At 39.1% G+C, this 20,933-nt stretch overlaps 1 protein-coding gene across 6 annotated transcripts in view; it reads right to left on the minus strand.

Moving 5' to 3' along the window:
* The window catches only part of LOC121723222 (cat eye syndrome critical region protein 2 homolog), a 50,294-nt gene continuing 29,361 nt past the window's right edge, over window positions 1-20,933 (minus strand). For 2 of the 6 annotated variants that reach the window (XM_042108687.1, XM_042108691.1), the window contains exons 14-17: window positions 17,943-18,313; window positions 17,323-17,451; window positions 9,738-10,503; window positions 1-4,384 (exon numbers count right to left, since the gene is read on the minus strand). In XM_042108687.1, the coding sequence (XP_041964621.1) occupies window positions 2,457-4,384; window positions 9,738-10,503; window positions 17,323-17,451; window positions 17,943-18,313 (3,194 nt within the window). In that variant the 3' untranslated portion in view covers window positions 1-2,456. The other 4 variants (XM_042108688.1, XM_042108690.1, XM_042108689.1 and 1 more) reach the window with 4 other exon arrangements.

Raw genomic sequence — 20,933 nt, forward strand, 5'->3', positions numbered from 1 at the left:
TTAAGGAAAGGTTATTTATTCTAAGAAAGTACACAACATAACAGAATATACTTCATCTGATTTACAAAAGACTGTCAGTGAACTAAAGACGTGTAAACATCAAAGTAAAATGAACAACAAAAAATAAACAGGTTCCTTTAGATGCACCTTGACTTTGCTCTACAAAAGTAAAAATAGGTGTTAATGGGCAAAACCTGATACATATAAAAGTCAAATGTACAAAAGAGAAAATAAATATGTTTCACATTAAAAATCTAGTTTTTTTACTAGTGCAGCAGAAAAATTGAACTGATATGCACTCATACACACACAACACAATTTCTAATGTGCCAAACATACAAGTACAATTAAAACATTGGAAAGAGAATCCATCACACCCTCAAACAGAACAGTAATATAAACAGTATTTCATAACAGCAGAAATGAACACAGTATTCTGAAGCATGTTGTACCTAAAGCAATAATTGGGGAAATTGTTTATATTTCCACATTTCTACACAGTTTTCCTTATAAGAAAATAAAAGCAATAAATGTGTACTAAATACTAGAATTTGTAATAGTCAGGGAGACACATTTCCCAATATAAAGGACATCTGCAATCTGTGGAATCTAGAGAGCAAGCTAAAATAAAGACAAATTGATGGAGCAAAAGTGTACTCATAACAATTGTTTCCCCTTATTATTCAGTGACCAAGGTGAAAAGAAAATTCACAAGCTTTCACCCTATATTTGGGAAATAACCACTAGTAGAGTCCCCTTCTTTATATATTCTCTATTGGCCAAAAGGTTAACTTTAGCCAACCTGGCACTATGCTAATGCCAAACGATAGGCCTGTGAAGAATCTGATTCAGTGTAAGGCATAATGTAAAATTGGCCAAGATACAACTACATAGTCCGGTTTGTTAGTGTGAGGTAGATTTGCTACTCGTGTAGATATGCTACTTGCGCAAATGGCCAAACAGACCAAAAGGGTTAAAACTTTATGGGCCACACCAGTCATGAATTTGTTACTTGACGGAGGATAAGGTTACAGTGGAAACCTGAATTAAAAAGTGTTCTTTCACAGGCTCATAAGGTGAGGTTACCATAATAAATCACAGTTTCAGTCATCAGATTTAGAAAATAATGTAAAAAAAATACCCGTATTCAAAATGACACCCTGAGAACTTCAGTACATTGAATTGGAAAAAAAAAAAACTTAAAGTAATGAGCAATATTATTTACACCATCAAACTATAGTTAGTACACACACTAATTTCTCATGATACACGTTTCATCAGTATTCCCAAAACATAGCCCATAATTCACATTTGAAAGGGCATTACTGAATTTATTAAGACAAACCTTGCCAGACACAATTTGATGCAGTCTCATTTTGTCTTGGAAACATTGATTGGGCGCATACAGTAAACAGACATGAAAGAGCCTTACAGTTTGATAAACATTTCAAGGAGCCCTTTGCTTTAATATTTACACCAAGATCACGACCATTAACATCAAGGCTACCAGAAAGTAAAACCTCTTCATTTAATGTAACATGATATTCAAAAGCATAGAATTGAAAACAAAACAGTTAAAATGAAGGCAGCAATTATCAATGCATAGTAAGAAAGCAACACTAAACACAGATAAAAAAAAGTTTCCTGTTACACAGGTGTTTTCCGTTTTCCCTCTTTCCACATATGCCCATGGTGGCACACATTTAACATCTAATAATTCATAAATACATTCAGAATGGCGGCAAACACATGCCCTGCACACACTCAAAGATCCAGAGGGATGATCCAATGCTTGTCTAAAATAATCCTTTCAGTTATCCTTAGTTTGTTACACCTGAGTTTACTATTGATTATAAAAAAATAACCATGCAATTTTCCATAAGCATTCAGTGTTTGCTGGTGAATTATCAATCATTTCCAGTTAAAAGTGATGAAATACTTAAGGCTAGGGAATCAATCACATGACAATCATTAAAAAGAACTGCTCTGCCACCTGGCTAATCAAAAGCCTTCTGTTAAGAGACGAAAAAATCCTCTAAACCCCAAACAGCTATTGGAAATGAAAAGGTTTAGCTGCATTTACATCATGATTATTATAACAGCAAAACTCCCATTTTTGATTAGATGGTTTCAGTCACGATACAAAAATTGTGTATTTATAGACAGTTTAAAAATGATCTGACGGCATATCGTTTTAGTTGATGTTATCTTTAGCTGTACAATCAAGAAAACAAACCAGAATTAAGAAGCTTACACTTAAAAGAATGGATTAGTTTCCATACTGTGCAGTTTAATTCTAAACTTCCTGTTTAGTGTTTAGAGCACTGAAGAATGCAGCAGTGAACATCTACTGCCTGTAGGGTATAAAAGACAAATGCAAAAGCCCTCTGTTTCTTATCCATCATGAATACAGACCAACAATTGTTGATTTAAATCTATAAATCCAATTAGTCCCCTCACCTGGGATGAAAGAAATTTTCAGATGGCAGGCGACTCTGTAGTGGCATTCTCCCTTGGAAATGAGGAACTAAATGGCTACGTCTAGAGACAGAGATGTGCGTTTGGCCAAGTGGGAATGGAAGCCGCTGGGGATGCTGCAAAGCCTCCATGAAATGACCGTTTGGTTGTTGGGGGCTATAGTGTGCTCTGGCATAATTTTGAGAGGGAAACGTGACTCTGTTCATCATGTGTAGTGGATGAGCACGCCCATCTTGCTGTATCCCACTTTGCACTGTCTGAGTATCATACATGAGGTTGGCTGAATGCTGTGGGTAAGTGGGACGACTGTGTGGTGCAAGTCTGTGGCTGTCCAAATCTAAAATTTCTTTTGGGCTCTCAGCTCGATCAAGGCTTTCTTCAAGCTGAGCAGGCTTCACTGAACTGACTGCCTCCTTAGCCTCTACAGGGCCACCATCAGGCCTGCTGGAAAGAGGACTTGGGGAAATCAAGCTGCCACCTGTACCGTCTGAGCTCACCTGAGAAATGCTGCTCTCTTTGAGATGGCCATTTACACTAGCAGGTGGGTATGCATTACCAGGGCCAGAGTAGTGGGGTCTGTGCCATTCTTCAGTCAGAAAGCTACTTCTGTTGCTTTGTTGCTGAGGATAGTAGTGCTGTTGCTGATACTGTGGAAATAGATCCGAGCGTCCCTCAGGAGGCTTACCTGCTATGTGATATGAATACGGGACATGATGCTGATATGACGGGAAGCGAGCAGCACTGGGGTGGATATTAACATTTTGGGATGTGTTCTGACTTGGAGGTTGGCCATTTGGAGACTGCACAGATTTCTCAATGTGCTGCATGTAGAGCTGATTTATTTGACTGCTATGGTTGTAATGGGCTGAGGTGTCATTCTTTTGGCCATGGTGAGATGGAGGTATAACTTGGCTATGAGCAGCACCTGCCACCTGAAAGACTCCAAGAGACTGGTCTTCCACTTGTAATTGTGATTTTGCACTTGGCTTAAGAGGACCATTAGCAGACCTAATCATGTCTGAGTTACTGTTATCTTGAGATTCCGAGATCTCCACTGAGACTTTCTGTTTTTGGGTCTCACTGTGTGTATGATCTCCATTGTCTGCTGCAGTACTCTGGGTATCAATCTGGGGCACAGTGGAACTGACAGGTAAAGAAGTAAATGGAATGGTCTTTGGAGCACCTGGCGGCTCAGATTTTAGATTGCTCTGTTTGTCCTGTATGTGCACTTTTACATCACGTGGAATGTTTACTGCAGAGCTCTGAGTGATTTGAGAGGGACTATGGGGAGCACAAAGAGGTGTTTTTTGAAAGCTGTCAAAGTGGGAATTCTGAGTCATAAACAGAGGCATTTTCTGCTCTTCTGATATCTTTAGTGCACTGGAGACTTGTTGAGGCACGGCCTGGGGAACTTGTTGTCCTTCCTGTGAGGTGTGTGGAGAGAACTTCTGTGGCTTAAGTGAAGAAACATTCTGGGGAGACTGTGAGGACCCATCAAGTGAACTCTGTTGTGATGTAGTGGAAGATGCATTGTAGGGAGCATGCTGAGGACCATTTGAAGAATTCTGTAAGGTTGGGTTATGATGAACTGTATTCTGAGAATTCTGTGGCAGATGAGTTTGGGATAGTTGACTAGGTTCACCCAGAACTGTTTGTTGGGGAGAATTCTGAGATACTTGACCATGATATTGTGGGACACAGTGGTTTCTCTCCTGTTTGCACAGATCAATGACAGGTACATGACTCCCTTTCTCTGAGACTGAGCCTTGGTCATAAGGTTTCTCATAAGAAATTCCCGATTTAGTTTTCACTGGACCTCTTGCTTGAGCACTTGTGCACTCTAAGGAGTTGGAAAGAGTTGCAGACTTTGGCTTAGCTGACAAGAGTCTTTTTGATGGTGACAAACCTGTGAAGACAAAAACTTCCTTTAAGATGGCATGATGGAGAATTCTATGAATCACATCATTACAGGTGGTCTTCTGAACTTAACAAACATTAAAATAAATGCAAAATAACCTTGGTTGCAGGAAATCACATATCAGTCTCAGAAACTAAAACAGGGTAACATCAGATAGTCGTCAGATTAATGCAATGCCGTTTCCCGAATGCATTTACTCAGGAGAGCTCAATGTTGTTTGATTTTAAATTCACTAAAGTAATAAATAACATCTGATTTCAGACAAAAAGTAAATGTTATACCCTGAATCAACTCCTGCTAGATTTGCTTTTTTTAACAAGGTGGCTCCCAAATCCCGATGCAGTGAGAAGCAATGCGTGGCCATCCAATGAAAACTGTTTTTCTCCCCTTCAAAGTTGAAATTTGCTCGATGTAAACGGTAGGAAGTTAGTCATCTTGTTGTCTAACATTCAAAAGAAAACACGACCGAAGCCCCTCTTGCTACTGTGAAATCACCGGTGTTGAACTATTTTGTCGTTCATTTACTTCAATTAACACTAACTTAGCCTACTTAACTTAGCAAGTGAAAAGATGTAGTTACAGTCCAAAATTACTTTAAGGCTTAAAATGCACATTGATAAGTACATATTCCATTAACACTGACCTTGGGTCTCATCGGAGTGTGCTGAAACAATCAAATTATCATTCTGTGTTGTTTCATTTCACCATGTTCATGTCTCTGTTCGTTCGGTTTACAACCTCCCAGTTGGAATGTTTTCAAAAAAAAAAGTGGTTTCAAAAGAAAAGCCCCCGAAACAGAATAGGAAAATGCCAAAAAAATAAATTACATACAAGGAATGCATTAATAGTAATATTAAAAAAAGGTCGAGAATAGAATCGTGACACCCCTAATATACTGTAGTCTTTGCCTCTTAAATTTTCTGTAATTATTTTCTGCTCGAAATAACCGGTCCAACCGGGACCCCCCAAACCATTCTACAGTGCATGAAGGCCCCCCTGACCCTGTTTAGAGACACCTCCACCATATCTAAGTGGTTTTATACTGTATGTAATAGCGTCTACTACTACTATAGGGCATGGTGGTGCACTGACTCCTCAGTTTTCCCACAATTCTGCTATCTCAATTCTACTCTTCCTCAGTTTTTTCCCCACATTTTGACAATCTCAATGCCCAAATTCCCAGTCCCTATACTCTAAAACTTCTTGGACTCCGCTCAGTGTTGCTACTATAGCCTATTAATAGTAGTAGAAGTACGTTATTATCATTATTATTGCCATCCTTCTGTAAGCTACTTACAGAAGCTGCCCCTTGTGTCACTTAAATTACCAGCAGACACAAGCCAGAACTTTTGGAAGAGTACATACATCAACGTTTGGAAGAATACATCAACGTTGTTCCTGTGGCTTATCTTTAAAAGCCCCAACGGTAGGTTTCCACACAGTGAAACACCTCGCGAATTTCGGCCAGCAAATTTTGCCTCGGGGCGTGGACATCCAAAGCGCTAACCGTTTGACTGCCGTGTCTAGCCAGTGGTGGCAAGCGAGCTAATTCGGCTATCAGCTAGTTCAAAAGTTTAAGAACTTCATGGAGACATACAGGGGTCTTTATGCCTCAGTTAAGTTGATGTTGATAAACAACAACTCATGTTCATAGAAACAACAAGGTCACTAAGACATAATATATCTCATACCTGTGTTGCAGCATGTAGCCTAGCTTCTGTGCTAGGCTTACAATGAAATGCAATGTCCGGAAACGCTCTTTGGTCTGATTAGGTCCTTCCCGGTTTTCTGACCTTAGCTTTTCTAGTTTGGCTAGTATTTTGCATTCTGGGCTAGCACTATCGTTACCAGAATTTGATTTAATTTCAAATTATCATTCTTCTTTTTCGAAGCATCTTGTTTAATCGCAGGTCTATTTCTTGAAGATGTTACCATTGTCAATTTGTGATGAAATGCCGAGTTTTAAGAAATTTGTTAGGTTATTTAGTATTTGGTTGGACGGAGCTCAACCTCTAGGTTGCTGCTTAAAGCATGTCATCACGCATGTCGGAACATTTATCTCGTTTTGTAGTGTCATTTTGAAGTATATGTTTGCCAGCAAAAGCTTTTCAACAAGCATAAGGCCATCCTTAAAAATATTCTTGTTTGCAGTTACAGCCAAAAAAAAATTAAAAATGGGTCGGTAGGTAGGTCATTTTTTTTTTTTTTTCAAGATTTAAAAAAAAAAAAAAAAAAAAAAAAAAAAAGATTAAAAAAAAAGTAGTAAAATTTTGGTCATGGTGATCATGTAGGAATGAATTTACACAAATGTGCATATCGTGACGTAACTGACTGGGTCTTGCGGACCCATATTTTGAGAAATGCTGAATAGACCACAACCAATTTCAATACCTCGACACGGTCACCGTTAGACTAGCGGGGAGAAGGGATGGGAAAAGATCTGGGCACAGTTCTTCCAGAACTTCGTGCCAAGTAAAAGCGTTATCAGTTTGTGTGAATGAAACGAAGCGTAGGGCCATAGTGTGACATGCATAAAACCTGCAAAATCTGGTGTAGAGATGACGCCACAGGGTTTTATTTAGGTGAGCTACGTTTGCATATAGGCAATTTATATTCACAATACTTAGGCCTACTATAATAAATATTATTTTATTGCATTTGTATTGGTTGTTTAGAGTAAAAAAAAAAACAATCGGTCGGTATTAATGCAAGTTTACAACCGGCAAGTCGGTCGGACTAAAAGGGGAAAAAATAAATATTTGGGTCGGTTCTAAATTGACAGGGTCGGTCGGGTTACGGCAAACGAAAATATTTTTAAGGATGGCCTAATTTTAAACTGAATTGACCGGTGAAAGTGGCTACCACTCGGTTTCTTTTCTATACCAGCTAGCAGCTATCCTGGGAAACCTTTTGAAATTGCAAAGGGAAAGCACTAGAGATGCACCGATAGATCGGCTGGTGACTGGAATCGGCCGATTTTCACGTGATCGGCCATGACCGGCGACCGGCCGGTCAGTCTGAGACATGCCGATTTTATCCCGGTCAAATGCACTTGTGCGCCACAATTGTAACAACACCCAGCTGAGTTTGCAAAGTTTGAAGAAGCTAGCAACCAGGCCAACACTCAGGGCTGGATGTAGGGCTACAAAGAAAGCGCTAATAGGCTACTGAGTTTTTCTATGCAGCAAACGCTGTGCTTTGCCATTGGCCTACTGCGTGGAATTTACTAAGCTGTCACTTCATTAGGCTACGTAAACATCGCTCATCACCGCCCGTCACTGACGCTAATTGCGTGCCCACAGCTGAACCACAAGCGCTGCTGAACGGAGATAACCGATTGCAACATTAAAAATAATCAAAGTTTAGCGATCATAGGCTACATAATAAGATGTCAACAAGCAGCAACATACAGTAGCCCTAGTAGTTCTACTCCACTTAAAAAAAAATACTCGGAACTATTTACTGCACCTAGACTAGGGCTATGCCTTAAAATACCCTAGTAGATTGAGAAGTGGATGTTGTGAAAGTGAACAAATGATAGCCTATTAGAAAGGCAAACAAACGTTAAAGTTGCTTTTGACATAGTAGCCTACAATGAAGAAAACTGATGCTCTGAATACTGAATCGGCCGTCTCTGAAAATTTCTAGGCCTATAGCCTAATTGATGCATTTAACCGGAATTTGGATTAAATTTTTTCACCGCAAAACAGACGTGCACTGTTTTCATATATGGTGGAGCACCTAATCGCTATTAGCACTTCTCCTCCCCTGTGTTTGGTGATAGCCTAGGCTACAACCACTTTTCACTCGCCATCCCATAAATTCATCAATGCATATGAAAATATGTTACATGGTAGCATGTTCAAATGTATCATGACAATTGTTCTTATATCTTTAGTTGGATATTGGATGTGAGAAGAATAAAATGGGTGTTCCATAACTTAACTTAATCCATAATTTGATACTGCAACTAAAGTTAGACTTGAAGAAGAATCTGTCTGCTCACCAGTTCCATTTTTTTTTAACAGCCATTTCATTATTGATAAGTTGATTACATGTCTATATGTCTTGGAATCGGCTAAAATCGGTATCGGCAGGACAAACTCTATGAAAAATCGGAAATCGGTATCAGCCCAGAAAATTGCAATCAGTGCATCTCTAGAAAGCACGCATTGTTATATTGAATCATGTATAGCCTACTCTGTTATTTAGTAACCTACTAGCCAACATGGGCAAATCCGTTTCATGTCCACTCTGTCTCTGGCAGTAGGCTAGTTTACGCAAGCAACTCCTCAAGGCACTAGTAGTATGTAGGCGGTTATGAAATAGGCTCCCTCCTTGGTGACCAGGGTATCAAATTAAACTAGAAGTTCTCATACACATGTTAGTGGCATTCCTCCCTAGAATGAATTTAAGGCGAAAAAAAACTGTACTTCTCCAAAGCTCAACTCTCCTCTTTTCCATAAGCTTTCTGCCTCTCAACCAGCAACCCACTTAAAAGAACATGTAACTTCTTTGGGAAATTAGCTTAGGTTAGTGGTCTATACATTTTTTGACTCCTTAATAAAGTACATCTCCTTATATTTTTACAAAAATAATCTGAAACATGCTGCATACCTTTGCAAATCCCTTTCTGATTCAAAGCCTACTAGCCCACTGCTACAGAATTATGATAGTCAGCTCAGGTTGCATTTATAGGCTATAATTAAACTGTTTATCTGGTTTGATATCTTGTTATCTTGTCTCTTTTTGTAAATCATGATATTGAATTCTGGTACAGTGAAAAGATGTCATGTAAAGACAGAATAATGAAGCAGAAAAAGGAGCCATGTGCACGGCCCTGGAGATTGGGCACAAATATGGCAGCGCTCTCCAGTCTCGTTAAAGTGACGTAGTTGGCATCTGCTAAATGGGCCGTTTTATTCCCCAGTCTAATTACAGTTGTAAATGAGCTTGTAAAACAACATCCGAGCATTTTTTTGACAGACCAAAGTTGCATACTTTCTATGTTAACAACCAAGAGAAAACTAGCTAAAAAAAACTCTGCTCACCCATGCTATGAACCCTTAATTACTAGTGGACATACACTACTCACAAAAAGTTAGGGATATCTGGCTTTCGGGTGAAATTTAATGTTTCAGCACCGAAAGTACTGAAACATTGAACTGTTGGACATGCCTAGTTAAGGTTTAGAGAAGATCACATTAAGTTCACCTGTAAAGGTTATAGTGGATTTTAGGTTCATCCTAAAATTTCACCTGAAAGCCAAATATCCCTGATTTTTTGTGAGTAGTGTATAACCGAATAAACTAAAATCACTGATTGTTAACATTTTACTTACTTAACTTACAGTTCTCACCCATTTCTTTGTTGTGGATGCTGTGGCTGTCAGTGACAGGACATAGAGGCTGGACATCTGGTGGGGCCTTCTGAGAAAAGTATAGTGGACCACTGCCCTGAGGAAACACCGGAAAGGTGGCGACTGGTCGGCTAGAAGAAGCTTGAGAAGAGGCAGTCAACTGCTGCAAGGCGAGCATCTCTGGACTTTCAAGCATAGAAGCCAAGTGAGGCTTAGAGTTTGAAGGCATCATTGGCCGCTGAGAGATGGGAGGAAGGGAGCCAACAACACCTGGAATCTTGTTCTGATTGTTGTGTGGAGTGCAATCCACTGGTTGCTCTGGCCAAGATTTTGGTGGTAAGGGATGAACCACACCTAGGTTAAATGGGTGTCTCTGTTTGCGATTTTGCTCCAACATCATGGGTCCACTCTGTCTGGGCTGAAAATGATTGTTCATCCCTGACCAGATGTTAGGTGGCTGACCAGGAGGACATGAACTATGTTGAGGGGGAACATCCAGGCCTGAGTGTCTGCTGACACCTCGGTAGAACATCTGACCCCCATCAGGACGCTGGTTAGATGGGTACATGCTGCCCTCTGATGGTGGTGTACACAGGCCTCCAGACTGTAGGGCTACTGGTCTGGGACCCAAGGAAGGGCCATGCATAGGACCCATGTAGGCATGTTGCTTCTGGTGATGCGGTGGAAAAGGTCTAGTCTCAGTCATTGGGTACCTTGGGCCTGCATAGTGTCCCTCTCCATAAGTAGCCTGTAATGAAGAGACAATTATGGTTATACAACCATTCTATATGATTCCTTAGATTGCTTAAAGGTGAGGGGTTTATCATTAAAAACACACTTTGTAAAGGACACACAAAGATCAAGTATAACACTTTTTTTGTTGTTTACACAGCACATTAGCTGGTTACAAATAACCAGGGTGCAATGAGAAAAAATAACATTGAAACATTTTATAAAAATCACTGCCCTGGTGACCTCCCACTTCCAATGCACCATTGTCGCTTGAGTGCAACTCTAAACATTCAGATCCTTTTTTCCTTACCACACTGTAATAATCTGTAATAAGTTTTCTCAAAATAATTTACAAACCAGAACATGTGCCATACAGTTGACCATGAAGGCTCAATTTCTTGCAGCTGTTAAAACATGAGCTAGATAGGCAATATAGCCGAAAATAGCAGGGGAAATAAGTATTGAAAAAATTGAAACATTTTTTTCAGTAAGTATACTTCCAGTGAGGCTATTTGCATGAAGTTTCCACCAGACGTTAGCATTAACTCAGGTAATCCCCCATATTAACATTAAAGTTCATAAGTAGTTATGTGTAATAAAGTTGAATGACAGGAAAAGCCTTTATTTGTAATGGCAGCTTCAAGACAATTTCCTGTATGACGAAACTAATCAGATGCAGTATTCAAATGTGATAGCAGTCTAGATAATCTTGAAGATTCCAGGGGTTCCTATTGTGAATCCTGATCTTTAGTTAACCTCATGAACTGTTCAGTTGGATTTACAGGAAGTCAGACTCCATTCATCATTCTTTCAACTGTATGAAGTCTGCCGGTACCATGAGATGAAAAACAGACCCACACCATGATGACTCCACCTCCAAACCTCACTGTTGGTATGGTATTTTTAGGGTTATGTACAGTGCCATTTCTCCTCCAAACATGGTGTAGTATGACATCCAAAAAATTCAATTTTGCTCTAGCCTGACCAGAATACATTCTCTCAGTATTTCATAGGATTGTGAAATTGTTAGCAAACTTAGTGTAGCAAACATTCAATGGGCTTCGACATGTTTTTCTTCAGTAAGAGGAGCATAGAGGCCATGGCGGTGGAGTGCATTACCTATTATTTTCTCTGTAATAATTGTACCTGCTGCCTCCAAGTCTTTCTGGAGCTTTCTCTGAGTGGTCCTTGGCTCTTGGGCTACTCTTCTGACTATCTTTCTGACTCCCTGGTCAGAAATCTTGCGAGGAGATCCTGTGCATGATGCAGCGATGTTCCTTCCACTTGCAGAAAATGGCCCCAATGCTGCTTACTGGAAGATTCTTAAGTTTTGAAATGCATCTGTAACCAGTTCCATTGATGTTTTGTGCAACAATAAGGTTGTGAAGGTCTTGGGAGAGCAAAAACCTTTTTTACCCCCCCCCCCCCCCCAAAAGCCTTTCTTTGCCTTGGTGTACTGCTTTCTCTTAGTGTGTTCAATACTTCTTTCCTGTGTCATTCCACTTTATTGCATATAACTCTACTTAAGGAGTGTAATGTTTGGATTTTTATATATATTTACCTGAGTTAATACTAATGTCTGGTGAAAATGTAATGCAAATAGCCTCACTGGAAGTATACTTACTACTTACTGAAAAAAATGTTGACGTGTTCAATACGTATTTCCCCCACTGTACTGTATAACCAACACCATGAAGGGATTTTTATCTACATCAAGCTTGTGGTGTAAATACACTGTAAGAGTAAAAAAAAAAAAAAACTCTTTTGTTTTTTCTCAAAATAAAATTGGCTTCCCATTAAGTTTGGATAAGTATGCAATGCAAGTAAGTGTATTAATCTATGAATGAAATGAACATGGGCACTTCATACACAGAATGAGAAACTGAGCTATTCCCACACTGATTTTCATGCCGTATAAACTTTTAATGGCCATACTGTCAACATGTTTGTCTTCCATCCTACAAAGTTTGGGAAAGCTAAGAATAAGCAAAATCTGGAACTGTGCGGCAACCATTTTCCTGGATTCTGTCTGATTTAGATACGGAAGGATGTTTGGATACGGAATGACCCAAATACTAATACCCAATGACTAAAGAATTTTAAGTGCTCATGTAACTTCAGTGCCGCTTTTGAAGGGGAAAACTCTCATTTGATTATGTTGGTGGGAAATTTTTTTGTAGTTTGCTACTTATACTGTGTGAAAAATATCTACCGACATTATAGAAATGTGTTGATCATTATTATTAAGATTAAGACTGAGAGTCTTGAATTTGGCATTCAAGTCTATGAGAATCAGGGAGTGTTTCCATGCACACCATATTCCAGTTTTATTCGGAGTAATGACAATATTCCAATTGTGTGGTAGTCATGTAAACGCCTTATTCCAGCTGCCATAACCCAATTAAGCTCATATTCCGTTTACTAAAAACCTGAACTAAATGTACAAAATATGTCCACCACTCAGTCCTGTATATTCTCTACGCAAAAATAAATCATTCTGGTCAATTTGTCTCCATCTCCTACTCTTGCAACTTTTGTGTATGACGAATCAAAACGATAAACAATGGCTCCGTGTCAACCTTGTGCTGCTACATGCCCACCAAGTTTCGTGCACCCCGGTCTTTCAGTGTCCCAGGAATCATTGACACAAAATTGTTTAAGAAAAAAAAAATCTGGGGGAAAAACAACTGACTATTTCATTCCATCTGCGCCTGTTTTTTTGGTATTCTGGTAGCTTGTTTTGATCTGCTAACAATTGGCAAATAAAGCAAAAAAAGGGTTGAAACAAGTTTGCAATTCTAGAGGTCAATTTATGTATTAAAACTAGGAGTGTCAAGATTCAAATCCTCGATTCGATTTAATTTTCGATTTTAAAGTCAAGATTCGATTCAATTTTTGACCCTTTTTAAAATATTACTATTAATGCATTCCTGGTATGTTATTTACTTTTTTTTGGCCTTTTCCTTTTCTGTTTCGGGGGGCTTTTATTTTGAAACCGCTTTTTATTTTGAAACTGTTCCAACCGCGAGGTTGTAATGTAAACAGAACAAACATTAGGCTAAACAGAGACGTGAACATAGTGAAATGAAACAACACAGAATGATAATTGGATTGTTTCAGCACACTCTGAAGAGACCCAAGGTTAGTGTTCATGGAATATGTACTTATCAATGTGCATTTTAAGCCTTAAAGTAACTTTAGACTGTAACTAGATCATCGTTTCACTTGTGAAGTTGAGTAGGCTAAGTTAGTGTTAATTTGTGCAAGAGGGGCTTCGATTTCAGTAGGTTGATGTGTATATTTTAACTGGCTGCAGCTTAAAACTAGACTGCATTTCCGGCGGGAACTGCGAAAGTGTGCTTGCCCTGGTCCGGTCAGCAACGTGAGCAGACAGTGGCATACGCTATGCTGAACCTGGCTTGATCCAGGCATTGTAACGGTGCCTTTCAGTGTTGGAGCAGTGGCAATATCCCAAAAGCTGTAGGAGAGGGCTATTCAACTATTGGCTTGCGGGTTGAATGTGATTCGTTGGATTTTACCTTTGGCCTGCCTTCGAATTTAGCTTCTATGACTGAGATCAAATCAATAAAATAAAATGACAGCAGTGATTGGCTGCAAAAATAAATAATGTCACGTGTCTTGCGCCTCTCAAACTGGGCTATCAGGTAACCTACAGAGGAATTGAAATTATGAAATATGACCAAGGCATTAAAAAGCTACTTGTTTGTCAGGATACTTTTTCACTGATTTATTTTAAAAAAATATGAGCTATGAGTGTGAATGTTATATATTCCATCCCACAAATTATGTTTTACTGGTTTATTTGACAAATAATCTATATGGATTTGCTCTATAAAGACCGTATGTCTGTTTGGGATTGTTTTGTGAGCCTGGGGTTGTTTTGAGAGCCTATTGATGTAGCCTCTCTCAGAATAAAGGAATACTTCATATTACTCTAAACCACCGTCTGTAAATCAACTGTATACTACTGTCTACATTGCACTATATTTCTTGACCTGTCTCTGTATGTTTCATCACCTTTCTATACTTTGCCTCACCTTGCAACACAGCTCAGATCTTTGGTTGCTATGAAGGCCAGTCGTTCTAAATGGATGGTTGCTATGGCCAAAGGCCAGTTCTATCTCTGCCGTTGTCAAGCGGGCATATAGTAGAATTCTGATTAACCTTATCTTATTTAAAACATCTCTATTTTACTTATCCCACTTCCATACAGTGGGTCCCATTAAGAAGTGGCCACTTCATTCGCGCTTATCGTGATTCACACAGCAGCATTAATAAATTAATCTGTCACCATATGCCTATGCTTACGTTTGCAAAGAAAACATTTTAATTTGATCCACATGAAACGTTACATTTCATGTACATGTTGACAATGAGTAGGCTAGTTTTGGTTGTTGGTGGTGTTATTGCATCCCTTAGTTATGCCTACAATGCAAGTTCCCTCGCGATTGGAAGCTCCTGTAGACAATAGTAGACGCATTTCAAAACATCGCGTTAGGAGTCCTTGCCACTTCTTTTAAGCCGTCACAGACGTAGGTGCTACTTTTAGGGCTAAAGTGCTTCGTGAATTACTGTTAGTAAAAAAAAAAATAGCAGTCCTAAAGTTACACGTGACGAAGTTACGAGTGCAAGCATCTCATATCAAATGACCATGGCATTACCAATTAGCAACATAGCACTACATCTCCTCCTCCCTATAGCTAGCCACACAAGAAATTAATGATACTAAATCTCTGCTTAGCATGCTTCTCCGCTTAGCATTCTAATAACAGAAGGGGCACATTTATGTTGACCACTACAACATGACTCATTATGTCTGTAACGTTAACTGTATAAAACACTTACTTTCATAAAGGACGCACACCATCCAGCACATGGAAACCGATATTTTAGGTTCTTGGCCACAAACTCAAAACGTGTCTCTCTGACGCCCTGTTCTAGAATCTTTGCTCTGAAGGCTGTGTTGCTAAGGCAACATCAAATAAACGAAATGATAGTCTTTCAGTATTAAATGTGTACGTGTGATTCCGAATGGATGTGTGTGGTTTGCAATTAGAATAAACAAGAAATAACATTTCCAATAATTTCCCATGATAAATTACATAATATTTGCACCTTCCTTACTTGGGAATCTCACACCGTATTTCAAGTAGGCTGCACTAGTGAAATGTAATACAACGTTGCCACCTAGCGTTCAGATAGTTCTAGGCTATTTAACATTAACGTGACATTGATTGTTTATTCTTTCGTCAACTCCATGCTTTTAGGAAAACAATCTTTTTATCATAGTACCCTCTTCAATGAGCGATTACCAGCTCGTTTTTGTAACAGAGATAGCTGTTTATTATCCCTAGGTTTACAGAAACACCTATTCATATTAATACGTAGCCTATGGAGTGCTGCCGACCACTGTTCATTACGGCCCAGAATGCCTTGCATGTCTTTACAACAAAACAACACAGTAAAACCTAAATGCCCGTAAACATATGCATTTGCATACTTGTAACATTTTTAATAATACTCTCCCATCATGATATTTAACAATAATGAAAAATTTAATTTGAATACCGTCAATGTGAAAACAACTCTATTATGTAAGCTATATATAGCTACTGTTCTCCTTGCTATTTCAGTTCGTAAGTCCATACTATCCCATGGCAGAGCAAGGATTTCATGATTGGGCAAGGTTGCCTGGAAACATTGTGTCTGCTCTGAGACATTGTGCATACATGGAAGGCATTGTGATAGAAGGTGAATGGTGAAAAGGTGAATGGTGTGAGTTACCAAATACCCGTGGGTGGTTTGCCAAATGATGGAAACTTTTGGAATATTTCTTTTTTTTTTTTGCCTATGCACCCTCACACTGGAGTCCCCAGTTCATATACAAAATTTGGTATCGATATGTGACAGTGTTCCTGAGATATGGACGACTTCCTGTTTCGGAGCTTCGCCGCCGATTTCGTTTGGCTGTGACGGGCAAACGCTTTCGAAAATCAAAAATCCTTCCGCTAACATTTGTGAGGCTTGGTCCAAGGATAATGTACGTCAAGTTTCGTGGCGTTCGGACCAAATTTGTGACCTGTGAAAATTTAGTTTCGCTAAATGCATCAAAGCTGCTTTGCAAGCACACTTAATTAGAGGAGTGTTGACCCTGAGTTCAACACATGCCTGTGCGTTTGTGCGTCGTGGCATACATGCTGGACGTGACATTGGGGGTGTGGCTGCATCGTCGATTCTACTTTTGAGTTCAAAGTTCGAGATTGAGATGTAATTTCGATCGATTTCGATATAAAATCGAAAATCTTGACACCCCTAATTAAAACCTAAAAGTTTAAATGTTGTGACGGAAATTATCGATGGGTGAAAGCATCATAATGCTCAAAGCAGGTTTTTCGCACACTGCTGAAAGATGAAGAATCGGTGGAAACCCGTCAAAGCGGCCTATTATAAGGATAAAATGCAAAATAGCGGCTCTGATCTGGGCAAATTCACCTATTTTGCGGTCATGAATGAAATTCAGGGACAGAAACCGCTGAGACGTCATGACGCAGACACCAGTTCTACTGCATGTTGCTGGTTTATTCAGAATATGCCGATAAACATGTAAATGGGAACATTCCCATTTCTGCTGGACATGGAAATATTTTGTTTTGAATATTTTCAGAATATGATCAGAGTATGATCCTTAATCAGAATATGGTGTGCATGGAAACATGTGATGTGGTGTGCATGTGTGATGTGATGCTACAGGGAAATTAACTTTATTTGAAGTTGTTGAAATTTTAAGGGAATTTTGTTGCATTGCGCATCTCACCTGTATGTTGTAATTATGTGGTATACACTGTGAACGCGATTCCATAGACATCACTGGATTTTGCCCGTGGACTAACATCAGCTGAGTTAACATTCGGGGCCCAGATGGATCTGTTGGATGATGGAGCTGCTAAGAGTCAAGACATGAGAAGTTTTTTTTTTAGTGTTGAAGCAATGGCAGCTCTACTTTACAGAGATAAAAAAGTATATTGTTAAACATTCACATTAGTGACCACTGAATGTAAACATTAAGTGTTCACTAATATGGATTTGATCAAAAAAGCAAATAAAATGTATCTGTGTATAGAAGTCTTTTACTTGAGTTGAGTATACAAATAAATGCATCAAAGTTCATCATGACACAATTAACCTATTTAACCACACAAGTTTTTTCATGGTTTGTAAAAGGCACACTAAAAGGCAATTAGAAATAATTAAGATTTAAGGATTAATTTCTATAAGCAACACTAATGTCTGGTCATCATTTTCAATCAATGCATGCACTGTGTAAATGTTAATTAAAAGAAATAGTGACACGTTGAATACCATCCTCAGATATGCTATGCAGATTATAATCTTGATTATGTACATGAATACATTTCCCAAAAAAATCCAATTTACCTGTTTTGTTGGAAGGTAAAGATTAGGTTGAATATCAGTGCTAGGCTTCATTTGATTTAGGACAGCATTTGGTGAAGTCGTTGTTTCACTTTTCATTAGTGAAGGTGGCGGGACTGCTGTTTTGCATCTTTTCTCATTACTTGTACTCTTGCCACTGGGGAATGCTTTACGTCTATGGGCCAGTTCAGTGGCTCTGATCAGGCCCTCTGGGCCTGCCTGCCGTTGTCCCTTGCTTCGCTTTCTTTCCTTTCGATCTTTGTCTTCAGCGCTCACATGAAATTCTTCATCCGTATCACAATCCTCAGGAGGGCAGTGCTTCTGCAGTGCTCTACTGAAACAACGGTCCAGGGACTCAGCCATGATTGTATATTCTGAAAATATATAAAGAATGCCATATGATACCAATACTACCATCAATCTATTTACTCCACAACATCTCCATACAACTCCCTGCTTTGTTAAAAGAATACAAATACAAAAACAACAAGCAGCCTTGTAGCTTGGTTTAGTGGGCTATTCATGGTGGTTTCTGGTTTATGCAAACAAGTTTGAGAAGAGAGATTTTGTGAAATGAAAGATTGTAATGTTGCATGTAAAAGGGAAGGGATCGTGAATCTTTGTTGATATTGCAAAGTTATGCATATGAAGAGGCAAGAGAGCATGAATCTGTTGCCACGGGAGACAAAATTGTGACCGCAGAAAACAAGGATAACTTGCACTTAGGGCTGCCCAATTTGGGAAAAATGTCTAATTGCAATTTGTCTGATATATTGCAATTCGATGTCAAGGTTCAGTTCAATATCCCTAATTTAGTATTAAGTTGGGCCACTTCTGATTGGTGAGCATGTCCATGAGAAGTAGGGCTGCACTGATATATCTGCCAACATCGGTATTTGCCAACATCGGCCTTGTTTACTGATATCAGCTATTCGCAAATTTATATGACATTTAACGATGGCAGTAGCTGATGTTCATCAGTTAGGCCATCCTTAAAAATATTCTTGTTTGCAGTTACAGCCAAAAAAAAAATAAAAATGGGTTGGTAGGTAGGTCAAATTTTTTTTTTTTCAAGATTCAAAGTAAAAAAAAAAAAAGTAAAATTTTGGTCATGGTGATCACGTAGGAATGAATTTACACAAATGTGCATATCGTGACGTAACTGACTGGGTCTTCAACCCGTGCTTTCAGGCGCATCATTGCAAACCTCATTCTGATGCAGATTATATAGACCAGCCTTTCTCAAACTTCTTTGACCTGAGGCCCGGTTATGGCAGACTTTGGGGTCATAGGGCTCATCTACATGTACCCAGAAAGAAGGCTACAATAGCTTTTGGCCACGTTATATTGAAATTTGACTATACAATACTCAATGCTATACAGTGTATTATACAGTCTCTGCTCTGTTTCTATGGAAGTTCCAAAAAACAACGTCGTTCTATTAAGTTTCGTTAAATAAATAAATAGCCTTCCAACAGGTTGAAGCGGAGCTTTGATACCAACGTTATCGATTAGTTTCAGTTTCTCTCGCGCAGACGCGCATTGAATGAATGCTCATACCACCACTTAATTGTAGAGCTCCATGTTTAATGACATCGATAGCAGAAATGTTTGTTTTCTTTTTTCGTCGGTCCGCGGTTTCTTGATCAACTGCGCAACAAATTATCAGATGAAGCACCGGGCCTAATTTCACTCCACGACTCCGCGGACCAGCAGTCTCCACGTTGCGGACCCATATTTTGAGAAATGCTGAATAGACCACAACCAATTTCAATACCTCGACACGGTCACCGTTAGACTAGCGGGGAGAAGGGATGGGAAAAGATCTGGGCACAGTTCTTCCAGAACTTCGTGCCAAGTAAAAGCGTTATCAGTTTGTGTGAATGAAACAAAGCGTAGGGCCATAGTGTGACATGCGTAAAACCAATGGTGTAGAGATGACGCCACAGGGTTTTATTTAGGTGAGCTACGTTTGCATGTAGGCAATTTATATTCACAATACTTAGGCCTACTATAATAAATATTATTTTATTGCATTTGTATTGGTTGTTTAGAGTAAAAAAAAAAAACAATCGGTCGGTATTAACGCAAGTTTACAACCGGCAAGTCGGTCGGACTAAAAGGGGAAAAAATAAATATTTGGGTCGGTTCTAAATTGACAGGGTCGGTCGGGTTACGGCAAACGAAAATATTTTTAAGGATGGCCTTATGTTGAAACAATTCTGCACTAGGTAAATGTGCTATGAATATTTATGAATTAGTGAATAGTTTTGTTTCCACTCTACCAACATGTTCAATTAACAACAAAAACAAAGAAACAAAATACTGGCATTGGCGAACGGCCAAATTTTATTTTATGCATCCGTATCGATATCGGCCCAAAATTTCATATGAGAAGCACAGCGCTTCTGTTAAGTGAGCTTCACGGTCCATCACACATTGAGAATAACATGAATATAAAAATCATAGATGTAACCAAATTAACCATTAGGATATGTTCAAAGCGATGTGTTTGTGCAAGCGATGTAACTTTTGCACAGTGGTAAAATCAACTGCTGTAGCCTACATCGGCACAGCTTCGATTGATTATTTGAATAAAGCTGTAAACTCTATTCACTGCCAAAAATGTAGTATGACAGGGAAAATCACAATCATGTTCAATAATGATTCATGAAAACTATATTGACTTTACAGCCGGCTCTCCCAACTTGCTAGTTCAAATTTTATGTAAAATGTTGCCCTTCAAATTTGTTGATGAAGAAACACTTTCAGTGAAACAGGTTTACTTGGTAATGACATGATTTTAGTATGTGACTACTTTGTAAACATGTATATATTAATGTTTTCCCTACATCATGGCATATCAGGCTATAGGTTGTACTACGCACTTGGAAAGCTGGGGGTGATAGGAGTATTTAGGGAGCACAAAATGTGTCGACAAACGTGCAGCAACATGGCTTTCCCCAAAGGGATGGTGGTTGCGTGGACCGTAGG

This window comes from Alosa sapidissima, chromosome 11 (genome assembly GCF_018492685.1).
Source record: "Alosa sapidissima isolate fAloSap1 chromosome 11, fAloSap1.pri, whole genome shotgun sequence".
NCBI classification, from domain to species: domain Eukaryota; kingdom Metazoa; phylum Chordata; class Actinopteri; order Clupeiformes; family Clupeidae; genus Alosa; species Alosa sapidissima.